We start from the raw sequence: 26,645 nt of genomic DNA, 5'->3' as shown, positions 1-26,645 counted from the left end.
TTAATAACAATATGATGAACAGCTTTTTCTTCCACAATTATGACTTAGCGTTGAATTGAGCACAAACGAAAGACAGCTTTTCTTTCCTGAGGCTACTATCACTCTGAACTACCCTAAACCTAAAAATCTTTTAACAAAAAGTTCTGAATGAAAAACCCCAATTCAAATTCAAATGAAGTCTTAACAGTTCAATGCTTTTATACAGTAATACTTAGGTATTAAATTGGAGGCTGAGGCTCAGCAGTGTAATATGGGATTAATTACACTGATAGACGTGTCCAGAATCTAAGAATCACTTCTCCAATATACACACTGTATCTTCATGTTTTTCAAAGCAGGATTGTTTAGTGAAACAAAACTCATACTTAACATAATGTATAAGACAAGAATGTAATAGTGAAATTCTAAGAAACAACCAGAAGATATTTTGTTTAATCAGTACAGCAGTTGTTCATTTGGATTAGTGCTTAGAGAAACACAAAGAAACATTTGTCTAAGACCAGCGGGCAAAATCCTCCAGGTTTCTTTCTAGATTTCATGAGGTTCAAGAAGCTGAAGAACAAAAACTGCAAGTCACAGAGTTCAACAAGCTTTTGTCATTTGATACAAAATGTATCCAACTGTAATAGTGACACAGCACCTACTGCAGCTTTCCTGAAAACAGAAAACTGAGCTTTAGTATCACCTTTTCCATGTTGCTGCTGAATTCCTTGAAGTTATTGAAAGCCTAATACATAATTAAATATTTTACATACATTTATTTAACTGCACAGATGGTATTTGCTTAGCCAATGCAAGTGCTTTCCAAAGAACTTTGGTAGAGCTAGAAAAAAATGGATGAGAAGAAAACTGAGCATCATTAGTCCCATAATTATGCCAGAATGATGCCAAAAAGTTATATAACTGTCAGAGAAAAATACAATAGCTTTCTGTTTTAACAAGCTACTCATTAAATACTTGCTCAAGAATATCCCACACTACTATTTCACTACTTCAGACCCAGCACAATAAACACGTAATACACAGTTTGCAAGTAACTGGTCATATCCATATTTCGGAAGAAGCAGGTGAAACAAGTATGACAAAGCAGAAGCAATCAGTGGCATGTTACAATGGCAAGAAATGAGATCCACCACAACTCTTGGAAATTTTAGTGGTGTATGACTATTAGAAAACTTAAAAAATATAATTCCCCAGTATGCTCTATTCGTCAGTATACTGAATACAGGAGGAAATCTGGTCGACCTATTCTTTAGCACTACCAGACCTGCAAAGTCCTTGGAGTCATTTCTTTTTTTTTTTTTTTTTCATTGTCAACTGCATATCTCTAAGTGTAAGGCTTCTTCTTTTATTTGCTCATTTGTAAAATTAATGATATGATCCTTATTTTAGCAAGGGAAAGGGTCAGCTTGATCTTCTCATGACTCTATTGAAAGATATGTTTCCTTAAGAAAACGAGAGCTGATAGACATCTTCTCCACATGTACTCTGCTCCATAAACATTATAAATTAATCAAAAGTTTAGAAATAATCAAACACTTCAGCTTTGGATGGCACACTCTTTCACATGGACCCTTCTGTACATCCACAGATAATTTTTCTGGCAACTTTCTACCATTACCAACCAACCAACCAATAAAATGCACAAGCAGCAAAATGCACCAAGACCATGAAACACAGAAATGAGAAAGATTAATGAGACAGGTAATTTGTCCTAGAAATGGTAGGTCTGACCTTTGGAGTTAAAATATTTTTACTCTGTAATTAATTCTAAGACGGCCTTATTTGGATGGATAACTAAAAGTTGCTTGACAACTCTCTGTATGGTCTGTCAAACAGCAAACTACATTTCTCTCATTGCAGTCATTTGTCTCAGAAGCTTTTTCTGCTCAACATCTAAATGAAAGGTCTGCAATTTGTTCTTCATACAAATACTTTTAGTGGTTAAACATCTGCAAATATGAAGTTACTTAACTCTTGATTATAATTCAAAAATCTGACTACTCTCATACTACTCTGAATGCTGAATACTCTAGAGGGAAAACAATCCCACTTTTTAAGCTGAGATCACACAGTAATAAAGAGCTTTGGCATTCAAGCCAAACGTAAATCATTACAGAAAATACCAGTCATAAAATTAAGAATACATAAAAACCATCATTATATTTTAAAATTCAAATATCATTCAAGGAGCGAACCATAAATGCAATATTAAGGAAAAAAAAAAAAAAAAAAAGGACTTCCTAAATTTTTAGGCCCGCTGAAGCTCAGTACCGATAAGCAGCTGCAGCCAACATCATGTTATTTTCCTTATTAAAGTCTTATTTCTACTGCAGTTGATTCATAGGATATTTTCATTTTTGTGCTAAGTCTCAGAAGAGAGGTTTGATTAACAGCTAGACAAAGAATCATACACAAAGCCCAACCATGTGAACGGGAAAATGTATGTGAACTGTACATGAACTGGAAAAGCAGCTTTCTAAATACATATTGCATACTTCAAGGCTGCCAGTGAGGCAAACACTAACCCTCGGGCTTTAAATCTATGACAACATCTTTCTACTGCATCCTAGAGTTAAAACAACAAGAGAACTGTGAAGCAGCACAGTTTCTCTGACATCTAATGACTTGCGGTACTGTTCTGACACTGCTAGCACCTGTGCAATAAATCTGCCATCTATTTCCCTCCAGTGCCACCTGGATCAAACTCAGTATTTATTTCCATACATTCAAAAGCACTGAAGACCAGTTTTTACATGCAAATGTCTTGCTCTTAACAAAACTGGCAAGTTTCTATTCTTTGAAAATAGGGCCTAAGTCTGGTTTATGCAGAGAAGCAGGGTATGCTGCATTCATATAAATCAACTAGACAAGGTTATAATAAAATTTGTTCACCACACAGATAGTAGTGTTTATGATATACCAGAGAAAACTCAACAGCATTCTAGCATCCAGATATGTTTGTGTTCAAAATGTAGTTAATGTCTAGTATACTAATAGTATTTTACCATTGCTTTGCAGTATCAAACGTAGACCCTGCTTGAGAGGTGATGAGCAATGATATAATCCTATTCCCCATGTGTACTTAGGGCTGTCACTGCTAATTCTGTCAATCAATAGAGGCTTTTCACTTCACCTTACTCTATTAGCTCTCCTGCAACAACACAGCTGAGAGAACTGAATTGTTTTCTAGTTAACACTGCAACATAATCTTTATTAGATTTCCAAATACAAGCCCAGATCCTGCTTTAAGATGAGCACAAATGCACCATGTCTGTAAAGCCATCAGAGACAACTCCAATACAACTGCTCTGAACAACGATCTTGAAGCAGAAACAGATCTGCAGACTAAGCTTTACTATATAAGGTATCTCCTGTCTATAAGGTGGCACTCAGGAAGCTTTAGTGTGTGACAGACTTTTCACCGAGTATACACGTAGATCCCTGGTGCATTCAATTCCCCTCAAAAACAATTTTACTGCTACTTGATAAAAATAAAGCAAGTCATAACAGCGCCTGAAAAATTGGCCTCAGAAGTTAAAACAAACTACAGTCATACCACAGCTACATTCCACTACATAAATGCTGTTATTCACACCAAATGTTTCCTCCTTAATAACATAAAGGAACAGATGATCCATTCCTTTTCAAGTAATCTGACCAAATCTACCATTGCTTAGAAAGGTTATCTCAATTTCCCTAAACATTCTCCAGTACATAGAGGACTGCCTAACATCTTAGCTACTTCCCACCTTTGCCAGTTTCTTCATTCTCCTATAAATTCTCCAGTCAATACATTATACAGCGACTGCAGGCAGTTAACAGCTTTAATTTGAAGTCACAGCCCAAAGAGCACAGAGTGCTTGAAAGCTTTAGGTATGTGACCACAGCAAACAGCATCACGTTATCCTCAGAGCTCGTTCCACACACACCAATTAGCCCAAGTCTTTGGATTGCCAAACAGTGTTTTTTTCTCACATTAGCTCCTCCCTCAAAATCCATCATTCTAGAAGTTATTAGATTTTGAATTAGTTATCTTTAATATCTTTAAGAACTGCAGAAAAAAAAAAAAAGTTTGTGAAAGAAATAAAATGGCCTAGCTTGTAATAGCAGTATGTTGTTTCCAAGAGGGCAGAGGGTTTACACTAACGGGGGACAGTAATCTGCATAATCAGTCTTCTCTTTCGAGGAAATAACCATATTGGGATTATACAGTTCCTTTCACAGTGACTGGTAAACCCTACATTTGCAATGGTTCTTATTTGGTACTTGATAAAGCTGTTGCCAGTTCTGACGGTCAAGAAGCAAAGCAGATTCAAAGGAACAAATTGCCTCCGGATACATGGCCCATTATCTGACAGAAAAAGAAAAATACTCCAAGTCTATTCATAAGAAAGAGTGAAGATCAAGATCAAAAGCCTCCACAACAGTAGCACCATACAATACTCCTCTGGGATGCAAAAGATCCACTGGCAGCACACCTCCACTCCAATACTGGGAAAATTATGCTCAAATCAGGAGAATCTGGCCATGTTGCCGTGGTCATTGCTCCAAGGTGAAGCAGAAGATTAAAATATTAGTAAAAGGCTTCCCCCTACACCTCTCCACTATTGCAGAATCATCAAAAGTCCAAATTCTCTGCTCTTTCAAGAATGCCACATGCCACAGAGTCATGCACAGATACACTCTTTGACTCTGAAAAAAACCCAAAACAGTCAACACAACTCACTGGCATTTTTCTAGACGTCACTGGAGAGATTTGTCAGAAAGCAGCAAACTGCAGGTCCAACACATTGCTCTTGAGGCCCATATTCAGCCTGCAATCTGAAAGGTAGTCTCTGCTGCTGCTCACCTGAAGGTGCTGGAACACCCAAGAACAGATCAATGTATAGCCAATCAATGTACCAAGGATGAAGTCCAGACTAAAAGTAGATTAGCACTCTGAAAAGCACAACATAAAACTAGTGCCTGCTTGTTCAACAGATTTGTTTCCTGGGTGCTCTGAGAGTTTTGTCTGCTTACTTTTCTGGCAAATAATGTTTTATAACCTTCTTCTCTCATTATTTTAATAGTGGAAAGTGTTTGCTAATGCTTCTAATACAGCAGTGTGTGTCTACAATTTAGGAAACTCACATAATTAGCAGAAAAAAATCATTCTTGCAGGCACTGTTAACTGGTAGCTATTGCTCTTTTTCCCTAGGTTAACCAGCAGTTTTGCTCCATTTAGTTTAGAAGCAAACAGCAAACCTTTGGTCAGTTGCTGTATAGTTCAAGAAAAGCAAAGCTGTTATAAAAACCTGCAGCATAACTTTGCACTGCAGCATCAAGTTTACTGTAATTATTTCCAGCAAGACCTGTATTTTACAAAAACATTTCCTAAGTATGACCTGCTTTCACAACAATTACAGTGTTTCTGGACCAGAGAGAGGCTGTTCTATGCCAGTAGTAACTCCATTTTTTAAAACAACACAAGGACATTCTACATACATCAAAGATAATGCATTTACTTAGCTATATTAACTATGCTACACTTGTAACACAGTCCATATAATTTGAACATCATTTCCTTCTGTAAATGGTAGAATTAACAAGTATCAAACTAAGGTACAATACAATGACAAACACAATTTGGATAAAGCCTACGGTTTGGTTCTTACAATATTCAGACAAATGAATGCTGATTTTCTTGCAGGCCATAGAGTTGTTCCGGAATTTCTCTCTAGCAATATGATTTTTCTGTCTGCTGAAGAAAAGCCATAACTTGAACAATTAAATCTAAATGCTGTAAAGATATTGCTGTTCAGCCAAAAAAGATCATAGTTTAAAGTATCATTTGGGATGAGCCTGAACAGATTGTTTTACTGAAAACTCATTCAAGACATTATCAAGAATTCTATACAACGAATGGTAAAAGATTATCAATTTACTAATCGTTACTCAATATTAATGAACTTAACTGACCCCCACACATCTAAACTTATTTTTCTGAGTGTAGAAAACACACCAAACTGGTTACTGGTAGATGTTACCAAATTAAATATAGTAGCCAAATTTATTTTTATCAAAAATCTCATCACTCCTACAAAACAAACTAAAGACCAAGTTAATACATGATCACTCTTTGGTCAATAAAATCTCTTCTAACAAATACCTTTTTCCCAGAAACTAGCACTGAAACGCTCAAACCAAGATAGGTGCCAGATCTGCTGCTAGGGACTGGCTCAGCTGGAAGCGTGCTGCCTATCACAGAGCAAAGCACTGTGCCCATCTGTTGCAAACACGAAGATGCAGAAACCTTACCAGTAAATAGTTTATTTTCAAGAAGCCTACTGAAAGATAAGAAGCACTTAAACGCATTAACTTAGTTTGCGCTTCTGCTAATTCTATGAAGCCAATATTGAAAAATTAAACAGAAGATAAAATATTTTGATGAAGTAATACGCATTCCGAGCATTATGGTGAATGACAGAAAACAGAAGTGACAAAGTATAGCAGAAAAGCCGTAATCTATATTTTTCAAACCTTCTGTGCACCTCAACGATTTAAAAAAAAATCCCTGAGTTCAAAAGAAAACATTCAGCTGCTGTCCTATCGATCTCTTCTTGACCAAAACTTCTCATTTTGGCAGTTATTGTTGCTTATCTACTGTTAATTCCACCAAAAGCTATTGTTTGAATGACTTGACTAAGCAACTCATTGCTCATGTTAGCTCTACACATCTGAGGCATTTTCAGTAATTACTTAAACTACGGAAAAGAATTAAATGTATTTTCTGAGCGCAACATAATTATATAACATCACATACAGTACACAGCTATGGCTCACCAATGCAAAAGACAAAAGAGAAACTTAGACCATCAAAGGAATACCTGATCTCAAGGGAGTGCCTCTGACTAGAACATGCTATTGGAAGTGTGTGCTTTAACTGGCACAGCTTGCCTGCAGCTCTGTTTACGTACAGAACACCACCTTTCTGGAGCATACTTCTGGAGGCTGCTATCTGCTCCTACATGAGAGGATAAATCTATGTAGCAAGAAGCATACACTACATCCAAGGTATAAATTCAGCACTGCATTCAAGGTATGTGGGGAGAAATGTCTTTAAGCAATACACAGCATTGGCATTAACTGATGGCCAAAAGAGCAGAATCTGATACCTTACTCAAAGTTCTACAAATTTTGCATGTTTTTTTTATTGGTTTATGCAAAGACAACAGAATATGTAGATTAAATAAAGAGCTTATTTGAACCAAGCATATAAAGGGTTAATACAAATAAACCAAAAAGAACGCATCTAACTAATTGGGAATGCTACTGCATTTGCAAAAAATGAGGAGTTTCTATTTTGAAAAAGTTAACTTCCTTTCTTCTAAGTTTCCAAAGTCACTTGAAGATAGCACTGAAGTGTAACCTAGAGGAGCTCCAAAGAATGTTATATGATCAGACTCCTTGAAGAAAATATCTCAGACAATATCCAGAAGAAAATCTTTGCTCTGAACTTTGTAGAGGAAACTGTTCTATCAACACACCTTACAACCTATCAGGCAATCAAGCTACTTGGGATGGAAAATGAGCAACACACAACAAAAAAGTCAAAAGGGTATTTCAGAAAAGGACAGACTAATAAGGGAAATAACATCTCTACAGCACCTACACTGACAAAAATAAGCAGTTGTCCCTCTTTGCACATACACTAATCATATTACAGATTTCAGCTCTAAAGAACATTTTTCATCACAAAGACACCTGGCAAAGGCAGGGAGCATCTTCCTCAAAACACACAAACACTTTTTATGTCTTTTTCTGATCATCTGTGAGAAGCCAGATTTCCAACAGGCCCTTTCGGATTTGTTCAGATAGTGATTTCTGCACAAACTGGTGCTGCACTTCCCCAGACTCGTATAAATATCCCTTAGTCATTCCTCTATCAACAAAGATACATTTTTTTAAGTTACAGAGCACCATTTTCCCCCCTAATCAATATTTATACAGCAGGAAGAATTCATATTAGACAGACAAGATGCCATCTGTCACAGGCTTCCTGGTTGAAGATAAAAATGTACTGTTATTTTTCCCCCAAGACAGCCAGTCAGAGCAATTCAATATAAAAAACACAGAACTTCCATGAAATAAACTACTTAAGCTGAAAACAATCCTGTATTATCCTCCTCTAACAAATTCCTATTAATGAAATAGGATACAATCAGATACAATCATCTTAAAAGACATTTTTTCCACATAGCTTTCAAAGAAAACTTTTTAAAAAATGGTTAAAAAGCAACTCTTCGAATACTTGAATATAGGAATAACCTTAGTCCTACAGGCAAGAATTATTAGGCTATTCCTCATATAGGCCAAATTTCATCATAAACAGTTACAGCAACTATATCAGAGTTTTATACACTCTGGTAAATCTCACCACAGCAAGAGTTCTCACCCTTAAAATAGATCACTAAATATTCAAGTATTGTGTGCAGTCTTGAGCTGCACTAAAAACATGCCTAAAGCTTACAAGTAAATATCTCACATTGTTTGCTCTTCAATTGAAGCTCAAAAGAACGTTGTCTCAGGTCGATAAACTAGTTGAAAATTGTAGGCATGGTAAACAAAGTTGAGGATCACATTTGGAAGCATCCCCACTTGCATCTGAAACTTTCTCATGAAGACTCACTAGCTGGATGGAGACAAACAGTAGAAGTGGGACTGCACAAGACCCTGGCACTGCTCGAGCTATATACATGCAATTTGTAGAAAGACAACACAAAAGCGCAGTATGTAAAATAGGCATAATATAGTCAGCAGAATCTTTTTTGTTCTGCAGGATTAACAGTTTGATACACTTGAAACAAGACAATTCATTGGCTTTACTCTCAACACCTTCTATAATATATCTGAAATGCAAATGTAAGACACAATGCAAAGAGCCACACGAGCACTTCTGAACTCCTGAAATGGCCAAACGAATATCCTTCAAACCAAAATCTTAATTAATACCTAACATCTAAGCACACAGCCCATCTCTGTAGTATGGCCACTCCAACAGAAGTAAAAAGTCAAATTCAATATCAAAATGTGGTGATACCGAAACATTATCACTATTAATTGGTCTATCACTAATGCTTATTTTTGTCCAATGTCACAGTTTAGAAGATAACATAAAACTGTAAAGTTCTTTTCACTATACCTTAATGTAATGATTAATCACATATTTAATTAGTACATCAATGCTACAGTGAAGCAACAGCAATGCAACAACACGAGATAAAAACAGAAAACGACACTGCAAATTAGTGGAAGGACATAAGATTCCTCACAAAGAAGTTCTGTGCTGGGTTAGAGGATATGAAGAATCCCCTACCTGAGTGTTTATCTTCTCCATAAGTATGAGACCTTATCTAGATTCAGATATGCAGAATGAAAGTCTCAGATACAGTTTATTCAGCTAATTCTGACAGTACAGAAAAACAGTAGATAAAAATTTAAAAAGTGAAAATTAGCATGTGGCTACCGTTCAACCTAGTTATTCTGTGTCATTGGAGCATGATGATTTTTCCTTGATGAGGATTGAGTAATTGAGGATAGTGAACCATAGCCAACCGGACTGCACAAACAAGAACTGAGTGTAATGCCCCTTGGTACAGACTATGGGCCAAAAAGGGACAGGAGAACAAACTGCAGGATTCTAGTCCAGAAACTGCTGGAAGGGTCCACAAATGGCATAAAGTACCAGAGATGAAACAAACACTGGTGCCAAGTCACTATCCAAAGCCAGCTACTGAGGCCAGATGAAGTGACTGGCACTTTTCCCCAAGGCTCCGCTCTGCCGACTGCTAGGTGGGGAAGGTCTTGGGTAACTCTGCATGCATGTGCATTTGTGCACACAAAGCTTGCTTCTTGCTTGGTCCATGTAATAAACTGAGCTTAGCAGTGCTCACCTTAACCTAATGTTCCTCTTCTCTCATGCAATTTTATCATATCTGCAAACTCATGTCAGTGACTAGAAATACAAGTCATGAGCAATAAGTGCAAGCTCGGAAAGCTAATTTGTCAAGTTAATTTGTTTAAAGCTATCATTTTACTGGTTTAGAATCATAAACGTTAGAGCTACTGAAAGTCTAATTGCATCCTCGCAAAGGAGCAGGTTCCGACAACTGTTCCGACAAATTAGAGATATTTTCTTTTACACAAAGTTTGTCTAAACTGCACGTCATGGATGAGATTTGACCAGTTTCTTCCATAAAACACGCAATAGGAGAAAATCCACAGAACGGTAGCAGGCAGGTTGTCCATACCACTTACTGGGACTTGCGAGCTCAGTGTACGAAACCATGTGAAGAACAGACGCAGCTGAACTGCAAGTTACAGAGCAAGCGGACGGACTACAGTGCTGAAGGTGCCACTGGGATCAGTCCACACTGCACCCAGTGATCTGAAATGGCCCTTAATAAAACGCTGCTTAGGTTCATTCCTTTCTTTACTAATCATGATTATTGTGTTCTGCATTCTGCAGCCCTAAAAACAAGCTCTGAGCTCCAGCATTCTGTGCCATGCTGATGCATCAGAAGCTGATTACTCCCAGATCAAGAGAGTGACTGCACATTGCATTAGAGATCCCTCTAGACAACAACAGTGGCAATAAAAGCAGCTTCCAGCAATCAGATAAACAAGTTAATGGATCCTAGAGATGAGGAAGAAAACTACGATTCTGAAGAATTACCAGATAAAAAAGGACCAACGCAGTTCCCCTGTATAAGTTCAAGGATGCTGAAGGACATAATAGTTAAAACCACTTTTCCAGTAAACTTGAAATCATTTCTAGACTAAGACAAGTTTCCAAACTACAGCAAACAGCCTGTTAATTGCTTCACAAATTTTCGGAGAAATGTGAAAGATTTCTGATAGCTCCTGGTTACCACAGGAATAAAAACATTAGAGAGATGCACCAACAAAAATATTTCAAACATGTTAAATGCCATCTTATTTGATAAAAGATTAACCTGTCTCATATTCATTCATGTTGAGAAGTGAATTCATTTGTTTTCCAGTCATCCCACTAGGTTATTATAACTGGACATTCAGCAGGTTCTACTACAATCTGAACAAAAGAACTTTTCTCGACAGCCTGGTGGAGCTGAAATGCTACACAACTGGCCTTTTCATTTGTCAGGATGTGTTTAAATAGTATCATCATCTCTACGTATCTAGTAGAGATGCTGATAAATGCTGCTAGCCCAGAAAGGAGATCAGCCCCTGAACTGCTCTGTGATATATTGATGGAGGGAAAGAGAGAGATAGAGGGGACCAAAAGGGCGGCAGGGGTGTGTAAGAAAGAAGGGAGTGTCACATCTGGGAGGGTAGAGGCGGGGGGAGGGGATCATGGAGACAGAGAAGGGAAAAGGGACAGGGCACTCATGTGCCCCAGCTGGAGCAAGGGAAAGCTGACCGAGATGGAGAGTTTAGAGAAGGCAAGGAAAAGGGGGGAACCATGGAGAGATTGCCAAACTGCTTTGTATTCTTGAAGCCAATCCCTTTCTCCCTCGGCAGGATGCCCAGCCAACTGCAAAACCCCTAATGTCCACCTCCCTGCACAAGAGGCTGTTCTGCAATCTGCACCATCTTCCAGTCATCTTCCTCACCAGTTTGTCCCCAAATCACAGGAAATCCTTTCTCCCTCACCTCCTTCAGCAGAAGGAACATATGACATTTCTAAAAGGACTGTTTTTAAACAATCCTTACAAGGGTTTATGAAACCCAGTCTAAAAGGTACTTGAAGACAGCTTATTCCCCTCTGTTTGTAAACACAAGTGGTACTTACCCTGATTTGTGAAGCTTGAGCTCTGGAGATGAAAAGCATCACATAAGAGCTGCATTACTTAAAACTGAAAGACCCAGGTAGAAGATGACTGCTCAAGGTTAGTTTTGGTTCATACAGAGGTGCGAAATGAAGAGAATGCCATTCTACATGACTCTGTATTTATTCAAATAAAAAAAAAAGACAAAATGACACAACATATGCCAAACAAAAATTCTTGCATTCCAGTCTCCCCCGTTTAGCATTCTTAACCTATCTTTCAATTCAACCTCCACAAAAACTAAATCACAAACACTTCCAGAATTTAGGCTTTTCAGAGTAGCCCCAGGAGTTTTATTCCGAGTAGCATTTAGTATAGTGCTAGGCCGCAGGAGGCCCAAAAGCTAAGGACAAAGTCAATTTGCCGCAGACTGCTCAGCCAGACTGCCCAGCAAGACCACCCTCAAAACACATGCGGTTCTGGTCTCCTCGAACAGAAGGGAAAGGGAGCTTTTACCCACATAGGAAGCCTGCAGTGGGTTACCCACAGTGATCTCAGAATTTTAGATGTAAAATTGGTGCTTAATCTCCAGAGCACCTTTCTTCCTCAAATGATAAAACACATCAGCATACTCTTTAGGGGGGGAAAAAAAAAGTCCAAGAAAACTCCTACTACTAACACTATCATTGTGCAGCCCCTGGGGTGGACAGAAAATGAAGAAAGTTTCATTGTTTTTTTTATTTTTTTTAATAATTAATTTAAAACTGAAAGGAAGAATTCCCTTAAGTACCTTCCTCTTTTTAACTTAAGTAATTTAGATCTTAGCTCTTCCTGCTCCCAGCAAGATGCAACATCTAACAGAAAATGAGCTTCAGAATACACACTGAATAGAGGAAAGTTGAGCACACTGCTTATATCAGAAGATAAACTTATCACAATTTGATTTAAAACAAACACCTGGGTTTTTTTTAGTAAGTACTTTTAAGTATTTTAACCTTTAACACGGGAAAAGATAAACTCTCATTCTTCTCTGGATCCTTAACACATGGTATAACAACAACAATAAAGGTAAGACAATTTCACATTTCTGATATTTTGGAGGTCTGCACAGAGAGGAGGTGGAATTGTCCTATCTGGATGTGCTCAAAACCCAACATCATCTTGGACAAGCTGCTCCAGCTGACCCTGCAAAGGGGTAGGAGGTCAGACCAGATGATTTCCAGAGGTACCTTCCAACAAGACTAAAAATTCATACAAAGATTGCATATGTATACCAAAAAAAAAAAATCTAAAATTTAAGTTTTAAGTAGATCATGATATGGTGATGTTTTGCAATAGTTCTAACTCCTCCCTTCAAGTATCTTATAGGATATAGATGTGTCCTTAAGTTAGCATCTGTTTCTCCTTAAGTTATTATCAGTTTCATTCGATGTATTCAAGCAAGAAAAATATTCATCAGAATCTTTATTTTGTGATTATAAAGACCTCTAGCCAAGTACAACAAAGATTCAGAGGCTACAAGCTACAGGAAGGTTTTCTGCCCTTTAACATTCATTAACACATTCATTCGCCCTTCTTGGAAGGCCTATCCAACAGGGATATGCGCTGTAAGCACTCTAAAGGCTGTTCACTATTGAAAGGTGTGGGATTATGCTCAGGATACACAAAATACAGTCTTAAATAGAAGTAACATCCACAGTAATCCAGTGAAATGGGTTACACTGAATGGTACCAGGGAATGCAACTCCATCATGGACATATCTGGAAAAAATGCAAGATGAAAGCATGCAAAAGAAAATGATATATCTGTTCTCATTATTTATGTAAAATGCCTAATCTTTTTAAGAATCCCTTTAAAGCCTTAATTTATAGCAATAACTCCACAGATTATGTTAAATAGCATTACCTAAATTGAGTATCTCTTGCATTTTATTCAAAAAAAGTGTAAAGAGGTGTACACTGTTCACAATACTATTTGCATATTCATTTATTTTATACCTTCTGTCTGAGATAACAGCAACCCTTTTCCAGGTCCTGTCTATATGGACATTGTTCAGTATCTCTGATGTTTGCCATTCCCTTCACCCTACTATTTGGCTTTTGGTGGTGTGAGGGGCAGGGATTTTTTTTCACAGAATCACACAGAATCACCAAATGGTTAAGGTTGGAAGGGATCTCTAGAGATCATCTAGTCCAACCCCCCTGCTCCAGCAGGGACACCCAGAGCACGTGGCACAGGGTGGCATCCAGGCAGGTTTGGAAGATCTCCAGAGCAGGAGACTCCACACCCTCTCTGGGCAGCCTGTTCCAGGGCTTTGTCACCCTCACAGGAAAGAAGTTCTTCCTCATATGGAGATGGAACTGTCTGCATTTCAACTTGCACCCGTTACCCCCTGTGCTGTCACCGGCCACCACAGAGAAGAGCCTGGCCCCATGCTCCCTACAATCACCCCTCAGGTACTTGAACATGTTGATCAAATCACTAAACAGAGCCAACTCCCTCACTCTTTCCCCACACAACAGATGCTCCAGTCCCTTAATCATCTTTGTGGCTCTCTGCTGGACCCTCTCTAGATGCTCTATGTCCCTCTTGTTCTGGGGAGCCCAAAATTGCCCCCAATACTCCACGTGCAGCCTCACCAGAGCTGAGCAGAGGGGCAGGATCCCCTCCCTCGACCTGCTGACAACACTTTTGGGGAGCCTTTTTCTACTTCTCTTTTCAGATATATTTATGCACATTGAAAACAATTGTAAACTTTCCATTTATTTATTTATGGCATGGTATCTTTAGCACTCTGCTATATAACTGGGGAGCAATTGGACAAATATTTTCTGCTCGTCTCCACCAAGACTGATAAATGTATATTAAATAATTCAAGATAGCCAGTTAACTTGGGATGGGATATTACACATTTACACTTTCCACAAGTTCTCGCAGACATGGTTTTTAATCCAATAAAAAAACCTATGGAGAACATAAACACTTGCACTCTGCAGCAAATATTCTACTTCTCTCACATAAACAAGCTCCATTTCTCATGCCAACTCACAAACTTGCCACCTACTCAATTAAGAGAAAACAGCAAACTTAGGAACACCCAATACCCCTCAAACTTACAGTATTCGAACACACTTCAACATCATTATGAGAATTTGTATTGCATATTCAGTAAACACATACTACTACTGAATCAGAACTGAAACTAATTAAGACATTTTAATGTACCTGGAATTCATACCAGACTACCCACTCAACAATGGCCTTATATTTGTTTGTGAAACAGACTTACTTTTTTCCTTAAAAAAAAACCATGTTCAAAAATACTATTTTAGTTATGTTTATATATCCCTGACTGCTAAAAAGAGCAGCAGCACCAACAGATTTCAATGTGATTGTTCTACGACACAAATACACAGAAAGACAAGCACAAATCCTGCTTTCAAAAATCACATCTTTCCTTAAGGCTATTTTTATGATCCTTCCATGCTAACAAATGGCTACCCTTACTGCTCAGGAAAAAAAAAATGAAAGAGAAAAGAAATCTTGATGTTTTCACCACTAACCTTCAGGCTCAAACAGCAGCAACGATACTGAGCAGCAGATTGAAATAACCAAGTGTCTTGAAGAACTTCACTCCTGCCTGAGTCTAACAGGGTCAGTCTAACGGCTCCCAGCGCTCTGCAGGGATAGGCCTGCTCCTTCCCTATCGCATCCCCCCTCCCTCCTCCTTGGCTTCAATCTCCCACCCTCGCTGTGCAAACTCAGTGAGTTTTTTTTGTCCTTATTAGCCTTCTGATGGTTTAGCTGCTGCACCAGCTCACCAATGATCAGCACAGAACAGACCTGGCAGCACAAGGATAGAGGTAAAAACAAGATACGAGAGGTAAAAACGAGAGATATGAGATGAGCTTACAGAACGTCCCCCTGAAGAGCAGCAGACCCTAAGATTTGCAGCTTTTGGGAGATACTGCTTTAATTTCTTACCATCTCATGCTCTGAAGGTTACTAGGTGGGTAACGGTAAGAATTTATTTATTCAGATAATTCAAATGATAGTTCTTAAATTTACAAATGTGAGTTTTAAAATCTCTCTCACATCTCACTGGGCCAGTCCATTAAAACCCTGGATCTCATTGGTGAAACTTTGTATTTACACCTCACAAGCAACTAAAGGTGTTTATTAAGCCCTCCTATCCCAAGCCACTCAAAAATGAAATTTACTTAATCTAGGTAGGTATGCTGAAAAGTTTTCCTTCGGTTCTTGAAGTGTAAGTGTAAACTGCCTTCCCCATCTCCGAACACAGTCGGCCTATTTCTACTAACACTAAAAAACAAAACCTCACAGAAATTCCTGCGAGATTTATCTTAATCCCATAATAGAAATATTGACCAAAAAGAATGAAATAGTATCTTCATTCTAGTGAAGTGCATCAACCTTTCAATAATTTTCTTACCCATTTCCTCTTTCCCCAACAAGTCAAAAACCAGGATTATCAGTTTGTGTTACCATATATTTCCAACAGAATTCATTCTATGGCAGATGGGTATATAAACAAAAAAGGACACTAGTTCACAATATAAGAAACGGATCTTTTGAAGCTTATATACCTCTGAAAACTGAAAAGAATAAGCTTAAAGCATTCTGATAGTCATGGCATGCAGACTGAAATAAGCATCTTCAAGCAAAAGCAGCTCAAGCTTTTCTCAAATCTGTTAATAATATCAGCTGAAGTGGCAATTAAAGTCATGATCTGATCTTCTCAGAGGACAGTTTTAAAAACCTGATAGAATCTACAATCCAAATCAACTTAAATAAACAAAAGAAAAGCTTCCAGTTTAAAAATAGACTAGAAGACTCAAAATTATTCCTAAAAGGATTGTAACAAAGTTCACATATACTTGATCAGTAAATTCATAAATTACTAGTCATCATGACTTGAAGACTGAGTCACTGTCCGTGGCAGTGTTCAAGAAATGTGCAGATGAGGCACTTGGGGACATGGTTTAGCAGTCATGATGGTGATAGGTTTGAGGTTAGACTTGATGATGTTAAAGGTCTTTTCCAACCATTATGATTCTATGATTCTAAGTTGCACTAATAAAAATATTCACATTTAGCTACAACAGTTTTTAACTTCAAGAACAAAAAGGAAAAAACAACAACAAAAACCCACTACAGTTTATCAGTTCACTGTAAAACTAGTGTTGGCTACATGTATAACCATCATAAGATGACTAACGAAAACCCAAACCAAATGAGAGTAGTCTCTCACCCTGCAATTCACTAAGCATAAACCAAGTACTTCACTATAGTAACAGTAATCCAATAATAATAAAACAAACATATTTCAAATGAAGACCACTAAGAATAGATGTTACAATTACATATACTGGGAAATAAGCTACAGGAAAAGTGGATAACATATATGCAATCCATAACTCAGAGTACATCACTACAAATTTGATGGTACAACTTGCCAGTTGTACCTGGGAACCAGAAAAATTCTATTTCTCACTGAAATAGGCACATGTCATTTACAAGGGCATATTATTTCATCCGCCTCAACAGAAATTGCCTACCTAAGAACCCTGAGAAGAGGAAATAACCTAAATTTAGTGTGCTACCATTACATGCTTCATCTGCCGATGTACAGTTTTGCTTCATAAACTACCAGTAGCATAATAATGAAAATTCCACTTAAAGGGATCCAACAAATTTACAGATTGCAGATTACTAAGCAAGATGGCAGTTTCGGCTGCAGAGTTAAGTGTCAAAACATAATATCCGAAAACAGAGTCCACTAAAAGTGGGCCAACACTCTGGCATTTAGACTCTGCTGAAAATGTGTTGCAAAATATGATAGATAACATAAACCCGTTTTGTTCTCCGATAAATACTCTGCTGAACATAAGCAAGTGAAAAGTCTTATTCTGTTCAGTATTTATTGGAGAAGGTCTTGTCTCAGATGGTGCACCACTGTGGTGCACCACTTCCTGCCTTAAAACCTAGAGCACTAAGCCACAAAGAGTAATGACTGCAAATTCAAATAAAATACAAGGAAGAGGCTGTAAATTTTAGAGAGTTTATTAAGTGCAGGATGCAAAAGTTTGCTGCTCTGCATTACAATTTGTGATCAACATTATTCAATAACCATAATCAGGAAATAATCTATTGAATGGAACAACTAGATACCACTTTTAACTACCATTTAATGTTACAAGACTTGCTTTCTTTCTAATAAGAAATTGTGTATTTATAAATTCTATTTTCACATCGGTATAAGAACACCACCAGCAACTCCCATTAGCACTGATAACATGACGCAAGCTCTTTCCACATGCACTTAACAGAGAATCAATCTTACTCTTCCTGAACTCCAATTTGAACTTGTGACACTACTAAATGCATTACACTCCTGGCGAAACACAGCACAGTTAATGCAAGGGGAAGTAGAGCAGCTGAGTGATAAATACTTCACCAGCTTTACCAGATAAACTCTCTGGCTTAAAAGAAAATAGACAAGCGAGCCCTATACCTGGATTATCTTCACCAAACTTACAAACCAACAAGCTCCCTGTAAACCTTGGCCATAGAACAGATACACGGTATCAATTTATGCAAGCTTTCAATATACGCACAACTCAGGCATATCCTGCCACTGAAATACATTTCTGGAATTTTATTTAGGAGAATTCAAATCAAAGACATTTACTTCTAATTTTGTCATAGATATTAAAAACATTTGGTGTCACTTTAGAAGAAGAGTTTTTCACATATCCTGATAAGGCAATGAGAAAGCTTAAACTCTTTAAGCAATAGCATTTGCCAAACTTCCTTTAAATTATCAGGTCATGACAGGTTAGACACTGCATGATACAGTAAGCAAAGGGGAAGGAAAAACAGAACAAGTAAAACAAACCAGAAAAATCATTACTCCTATTACTAGCTCCTTTACAGTAGCATCAGTCCATCATCCATACTTCCTGAACATGAGACTGCATCAGAGGGAAGACACTGAAGAAAGTACCGAGCCCTTCCCTTACTCTATTTTTTGCTACTGTAAACCTGAAGGAAGCAACACTGCTCTGTATTAGACAGTGACCACATAGCTTAGTAATCACTAGCCTTAGCTTGCTCAGCTTAAGCGTTGGCTTCAGTGATAATAACAAACATAAGCAAATGCTAATGCAAACACAGCGTGCTGTGTATTCCCTCAGGTATATTACTCCAAGTTAAATCACATTTTTATAAAACCCTAATGTAGCCTGGTGGGTGAGATATGAACTTCAGGACCAGTATTCGCTGGAGCGAATCAATACCCACTATGATGTCTGCAGAACAAGTCTTCCATCAGCATTAAGCTTAACCACCTCCTCACTTTAGCTTCACTATAAAAGAAACACATTTAGGGAATAAAAAGGCTGAAAATCATGACAATAAGTTTCCTCCGTTACCCACATTTATGATTATTAAGTAACTTTTTTTAAAAAAAGTCCGGTCATCTTTCTGTTAAGGTGACTCACATTTCATCATTAAAGAGAACAAAGATCTTTCCTCAAACTTGTTTATAAACCAATTTACCAGCAGTTCCACATATACTTACAGAAGTAAATGCAGGATAAAGGTCACTACATGTAACCCAGCAGAATTTTCACATTCAAGTTACTAAACTGTTTGTAAAAGACCACCATTTCTGCAAATAAGAAAAAAAAAAATCTCACGGTATAAGCTTTTCTCTACTTTCTCTACCAAATACATATATCTCTATATATGTTAATATATGCTTTATTCTCTTGCCTATCCTACAGGAAAAAGCCACAGTTACTTGTTTTGCTAAGAAAATCAAAGTAAAATTAATAGGTATGTGAGTAACAACTACAAAACAGCTCAATGTATGGACTTCACCTTTATGACTATTTAAACAAATCTATCTGCAAAGATTGAAAGCTGGTACTTCTAATACTCAGGGGGGCAGAATACTCATGGACAGGAATAAAGATCTGCTTCCCATCCTTTCCCTCACAAATACCAGAAGGCAAATTCTACAAATAAAACTCAACAACAGCCATGGCAACCTGAAGACTGCGAAGTCAGGAATAGTGGAAGCCCGCTCTTCTTTTTAAGTCACGGGAGTTGACAAGTAAAGCATCATCTTGTTGAAAGACTTAGAAATACAGTGCCTGATAGAAAAACCCAGAGAGCACAGCAGACAGAAATCCCTGTACTCCTTTTCGAAGCTGGACAGGACACAGAGGCATGGCTCTTTGCTCAAGTTTGCATTTAAACTTTGCTCGCAGAACTTCTTCCCTTTTTGTTTTTTTCTCTTCCTCCCTCCCTCCTCTTTTAATCTGTTCCTGCTAGATACTTGCTGACTGAAAAAGCTCCATCTAGTAATTTTTTCTGACTCTTTTTCACAAATGAGTTAATAGATGCAAACATTCAGTTACTCTAGAAGGCTACGCGCACTGCATGAAATGAAAAGCTGTTTTTCAAAATAGTGATGATCATGAGAAAGAAACGAAAGATTATTCCAGAAGAAGCTTATACAGTACAGGCGCTAAGAAACTGTACAGGAAAAGATAATTTTAAAGGTAGAACTTGCTTTACATGAACAACATGAACAAAATGTGCAAATAACACAACTGTTTGTTTTTTTTGTTTGTTTTTTAGACAGCCAAAATTTAGACATTTTCTTCAGGATATACCTGGTCAAAAATAGTGCAGGAATATGAAAATTATATAAACATAGCACGGTGACCAGTATAACTATTCTCTGAGCTTTACGAAAGTCTCGGAAATGTCAATAGTATAGAACTGCTTTTCTTTTTTTTTTTTTTAATATCAAGTACATTTAAAATAAAATCATAGTCAAATAAAAGTTATAAAAAATGTTGTATTATACAAATGGAGATTATACTTTACATCTTTGTTCTATCAATTCATTTTCCTATTAAGAGTAGTGCCTCTTTAAAAACACATCACCTCAGTATGTAATTTTTTGACTGGAGGGCTGCAAGACCAATTTACCCGATGAGAATATTTAAAGAGAACAAGTCTTGTTTAAGAACAACAAACAAGAATAGCTTTCCTTGCCAAGAGTAGCCGTTTTTACTTTATGTCTGCAATTCCATTTTTTACCTATTTGCTGTGTTTTCTACTCATTGATAGTAAGATTTTCAGTTGATGTGCTCTGATTTACTACTGTATTGCAAATTCAAGGAAAAGATAGCAACTTATTTAACATGTCCTTCTTGCTATAATAATCAAGCCCAATGGGTATCAATCACAATTTGGTTAATCAAACACTGCCAAGATTTGAAAGAATAGATTTTTCATTCCCCGCAAACGACTGAAGTGAGCTGTAATCACAGATCTACTACTATGGAATAGCAATTCCCACACGTTAAGAGATTATATGCTTGATTATTTGAAGATGCTACAATACTGCTCAAGGAGAAAAATGACATTCACCTTTTCTTTGTACTTCAAATTCTCTAATAGACTGACCTATGCCAGCGCTGACATTTGTAGCAATTTCTGTACTCAAAAATAAAACCACAAAAACCTCAAAGCACAAGTCGGTACAGAAAAAGGGAAGAGCCGTTCTACTGACAAATACAGGTCAATGGAACGTGACTTCGATGCCCCAGTCTAGCATTCAACAGAAAAGTTCAGATCTCAGTCGTGTTCCGAGTTTCCTCTAAGAGATCCAAAGAATATCCATGGCAAAACCTTCTGTCAACAAGAAAACACTAAAGATTAACGTAGAATTAGTTTCACTTCACTACATGACTTTGATCACTCTCCACACAGTTGCATGCAAACACAAGTCCATGAATCTTCAGCTTAAAATGCAGGGCTACTTTTCAGACATAATTTGGACACAATTTTGGAGTAATAATTATTCTTGGAAGCAAAACTAGCATTTTGTTAAACATATTCATTTACCTTTTTCCACTTTTTAAGGGAAAAAAAAGTCAGCTTTGGGTATGGAGTATATGGAATTTATGCAGTTTTGGTAAGAGACACCGTGAGGGCTGGGTGGTTCCTTGACATGTTTGTTACATGGACACTCACATCTACCAAACCCAGAAAGCCTTCAAGTTGTGACTCTTCTCTAGAAAAGCCACACGCTATGGTTTGTCATTGAGTACTAAAAGGCCTATCCTCAGCTGACTGAAACCTTCATTCCCTCTTTTTTAAGCATTTTCATGCCGAGACCCACGCAGCACTTCACAGCCAACCCTCACAACACGATTCTGTTATTTTACCCTAGCCAGCCCTGAAAGCTCTCCAGCATCAACATGTTTGGATGAACAGGGTCCTGCTGCGTGATGGCCAGAATCCACCGGGCTAACCAAGAGCATCTCATTCATCACTCACCATCTGTTTCTACCCACCTCCCTTATTATTTTAGACCATCCTTAGACTGCATGCTGTCTGGGACAAAAAAAAAAAAAAAAACAAAAAAAAAAAACACTTTTTTCCTTGTTCTGTATTTGCATAAAACAGCACAGTATTGTCCTCCTCTGTGATTTATATTAAAACAATAGAAGCGGGGATACTGGATATAGATTTTATAATCCTCTGCTCATAAGAAGAACACTCAAGAAGGTCAAAGAAGGAACAAAAAAACCATAAACTACATTCCCCGCTTCCTATCAGTTTCAGCCTTCTAAGACTCCTATCTCTTTTTTTCCAGAAAAATCAGTTTCTCAGCTTTAAGAAAGCACAAATTTTAGGGCACGTATGTCAGATTAGAGCAGCAATAATTTAACATATTTTTCTTAAAGAATTCAAGTGGCATCAATTCAACATATGGAATGTTACTAATTACATAATAAAGTACATATGCAGTTTCACTGTAACTGACAGGTTTGCTAAGGACCTATCATATGCAAACTCTTCTTTCTAAAGGAGGGCTGGTCATTCACCTACTCAAAAGAGCCAGCCCGAGCTTCTTCACGGTGACATTTTAACTATTCCCTTGTCATTGCTTAAAGAGTCTCATCTATCTTCACTGATAAAGCAACCTAACCACAGCTCTTATCCCTGCTTGCCATCTGGAAACCCACAAGCACTTTCCACTTAGGGGACTAGAAGCGGAAATAAAGCTAGAAAGCTGTGCACTTCTTTCAGCACCACAGATCCATGCCCCTCTTCTTCCCTTTCTATGCATCCAGGCTGTTCTTCGGAGCTTCCCACCACTAACACTGTCACCAATGCTGGGTTTTGTTTGAGGTTTTTTTCAGGGGAAACTCTTCATTTGGCCCTGATCTCACTATCCATGCAAAGGGACTACATCTTGCTTCTCTTCCTAGCAAAGAGCCCTAGCACGAGCTGGACTTCTTGGTGGTCACTACAAATCACGCGCTGCAGCAACAACTTCTGCCAGGCTCTTTGCCCCCAATTCAGCATCTTTCCTCCTGCACCCCCTGCTCAGCAGCTGCCCACTCGCAGCAGCCTCACACGCCGAGGGAAGCGCACGGACTGGCACACAGCCCCCAGCTGGGAATTATGTACGAGTGCTGTAGATCAACCGGCGCAAATATTAAATTTAAAGGGAGCAGACACCTCGATTCATCGTGTCATGTCACTGCTGTCACCAATGAGAGGCAAAGGTGAGAAGGGAGCGAAAGCACATCTGAAATAAGCACCCGGCAGGCTCACCAAGTGGAAGGGATTTAATTTGGAAACCAATTAAACATTTAAACGCCGTGTCACGCCGGGGCTGACCTCGCTCCCCTCCTCCCCGGGCGGCAGCGGCAGCCGCCAGCCGCCCTCCCCGTGCCACCATCGCCGGAGCCTCCGGCACTGGGGAGCCGCCGCGGACCCGGGGCCCAGCGCGGGGGCGCCGCGACCCCGCCACACGCATCGCCCCCGCCGGCGACCGTTAGGCGCGGGGGAGCGACCGTTACGCCGCGCGCGCCGCGCCCCGCCCCTGCGCACCTGGATGTAGTTGGTCTCGCAGTACTCGGCCACGCGCTCGAGGTTCGTGTAGCTGTCGAAGAGGGCCCGGCGCCCGCCCGGGATCTCCTCCTCCAGCAGCATCTGCAGCTCCGCCATCTTCACATCGTCCCGGCCCCGCGCACGCACCGCGCGGCGCCCCCAGCGCGGCGCGACCTACTGCGCATGCGCGCCCCCCCCCCGCCCGCGCCCGCGGCGCGCGCCCATTTCCGGCCCCGCATCCGGGGGGGCCGCGTGCGCCGGGAATCCCCTTCCCCTGTGGGCGCTGCTGCGTTTCCCCTACGTGAAACCTTCCCATTTTTAATTATTTTGCATTAATTTATTAACAGCATCTCGCTGGCAGAGCTCGGCTCTGATTCTGCATCCGCTGGTGTCAATAGGAGCTTTGTTTTGGGGCACAATGCGCGCTGGGGTCGGGTCCTCGCGCTTTTAATACGGCTGCTGCCCGGCTCCTCTGATGAGCGGAGGAAGAACAAAATGTTTCCTTTGTGCAGATCCCCCGGGAAAAGCAGCCTTTGTGCGGGGGCGAGGGGAAGGGTAAATTCTCGGCCGCCAAGCAGGCAGCTTTGCAACTTTACGGGAGAAAAGTGCTTCATCAAAGGTCTGCTCAAAGGGAGAGCAAAGTGCCACCACGGCCCCAGGTGAGGAGCTCAGTTTGCTTCGTCCCTGGCTTTCGCACTGACTTCTTTTATGTCCTGGGCAAGGCCCTGGCATCTCAAAGATGCGGTGCTGCAGCCCCAGTGTGCCCCATCAGCGCTGCAGGAAGGGTTATTCTGCCCTGAAAGCTGCCCCAGAGGCATTTGGCTGCGAGCACCAGGGACACCAGGTGTTCTCTGAACTTGCACGTAAGATCCTGAACACCTGGTGGGGGTCAGTCAGCAAACACAAGGCCTTTGGGACAGCCCTTTTCAGCGTTTTCCCTCTGAAGAGAAGGTAGAAATCCCTGCTCTGAGGGATGTCTGCCCAGAGAAATCTTCCTCTAGGCTTACAGAGGTCCTCCCATGTGGAGGATGAGTTGGACTTGGTGCTCATTAGCGTGGCTTTAAAACTCCTCATGTCTAAGCATTTTTCTCCCTTTTTTTTCATGTGGGTTAAAATTTACAACTTCAGCTACTTGATTGTGTGTGTTATTTTTCCTGTGGGCAGTTGAGGTGCCAAGAGTCGTTCATACTTTGCTGCTCTAGTTGATTTCTCAAAACACCCAGCGGAGACCCCCGCTTGCTCCACGTAGCCGCACTGCTGTGGTGTCAGCCTCCCAGGGCTCTCCGCATGGGATTCTGGTGTTCACTGCCCTAAAACTAAGCAGACTGATGAACCGAGTACTGTGCAGCTTCGTTCTTGATACCCTCTACCCAGAAGGTTTAAAAAACATGAGCTAATCTCCCCCAAAACGTTGATCTTCCCAGGAGGCCTGGTTGGTGCCAGGCGGGCCGCCAGCTGAGACTTTCCTTCCCTCCTCGTTCGCTTGCTTCTCAGGTGTCAAGTCAAGCTGTCGTTTGGCAGCTCCCCACGGCTGTAAACCTGCGTGACCCTTCTCTTGGCAAAGGGAGAAAGCTGCCAACCAAGATGCTAAGGGGAAGGAATTTCTAAAGACACTGTTGGGAGTTTTGACTCAATTTGGTAGCAGCGGGTTGTGGGAGGGGGAGCTGCTAATTGTGCCATCCTGGCTGTGCGCTCTCGGGTGTCACCAGGGCCTGCGTCGAGCGGGAACCCATCTGCTCCAGCTCTGCGTCAGCAGCCGCTCTCACCGGGAGCTCCGTCGGGGAGCCAGGGGCCTCCTGACCTCCCCGCGCCCGGCCGGGGATTTTGGGGTGTAATGAAAAGGATTACGTGGGTATGTGCGCATGCCCCTGCTCACCAGAGCAGCTGGTCCGACCTGCCTGCGGAATGAGCTGCTTGCTATCGCAGCATGCGCTTGCTTTTTTACCAGGATAGGCTCTTACTGGTATAAATTTATATAGGAAGAACCCTGCTGTCAAAACAATGGTCATGCTATAATCCCCTCCACACATACAAAAACAAAATAATTAGAAATATTGTTTAAATTAGACCAATTGAATCCAACTACCACTTCCCTAAATTTACATAAATGAATTCCCATCTGTCAAGTGAAGTGATGTGCTAAAGCAATTTTAAGCTTTCTAACTCCCCCAGCCTTAGTTGCAGGATTACACGCTTCAACTTTTCCCTTTTTTTTCTTTTTTTTTTTTTTTCCTTCCCTTTTAATGTTTCTGTGCAGCATTACCCTCCCTAGCACAATAGCTTTAAGGCTGTGCAGCAAATGCATTTTCCTCTTAACATACTCTGCAAACAGTCACCGTACAGTAGCAAGGTAAGCACCGAGCAGGTGACTCCCACCTGGGCACGGAGAGGCAGGGCACAGAGGCCAGCACTCTGCTGAGTTCACACAGAATCATAGAATGCTTGAGGTTGGAAGGGACCTCTAGAGATCATCTAGTCCAACCCCCTGCTCCAGCAGGGACACCCAGAGCACGTGGCACAGGGTGGCACCAGGAGGGTTTGGAAGATCTCCAGAGAAGGAGATTCCACAAACTCTCCAGGCACCCTGTTCCAGGGCTCTCACAGTTCCTTCACACAGTTAATGTTTGGCCTCTGCCAGTGGCCCAGGGGACTCCCCCACTCACCAAAACTTGCAGGGACGAGTAAATTGCTTGGCCATGTGCAGTCTCACAGCTGGACAACTTGTGTGTGTCCTGCAGTTTGAAAAAACAATTTTTAATGAGAGAAAAAGGGTAATGGAGTAGCACTGAGTCCATCATCCCATTTTGGGCACCACAGTGAGACATCACAATGAACTCGGGCGTTAAAAACCTCTTCCATCTTCCTTCCTAAACGGAAACCTAAGCTGCATGATCACTACATCT

At 40.0% G+C, this 26,645-nt stretch overlaps 1 protein-coding gene across 8 annotated transcripts in view; it reads right to left on the bottom strand.

Moving 5' to 3' along the window:
• Nucleotides 1-23,905, bottom strand: part of ABI2 (abl interactor 2) — a 62,642-nt gene extending 38,737 nt beyond the window's left edge. For all 8 annotated transcript variants that reach the window (XM_088523717.1, XM_088523719.1, XM_088523721.1 and 5 more), the window contains exon 1: nucleotides 23,743-23,905. In XM_088523717.1, coding sequence (XP_088379843.1) covers nucleotides 23,743-23,859 — 117 coding nt within the window. In that variant the 5' untranslated portion in view covers nucleotides 23,860-23,905. The remainder of the gene's footprint in view (nucleotides 1-23,742) is intronic.
• Between the last annotated feature and the right edge of the window lie 2,740 nt (nucleotides 23,906-26,645).

This window comes from Tinamus guttatus, unplaced genomic scaffold, assembly GCF_059628265.1.
Source record: "Tinamus guttatus ecotype Peru unplaced genomic scaffold, ASM5962826v1 Tinamus_guttatus_pri_ptg000197l, whole genome shotgun sequence".
Lineage (NCBI taxonomy): Eukaryota > Metazoa > Chordata > Aves > Tinamiformes > Tinamidae > Tinamus > Tinamus guttatus.
Note: the sequence above shows the minus strand (reverse complement) of the source record. Positions and strands in the feature narration are given on the sequence as shown.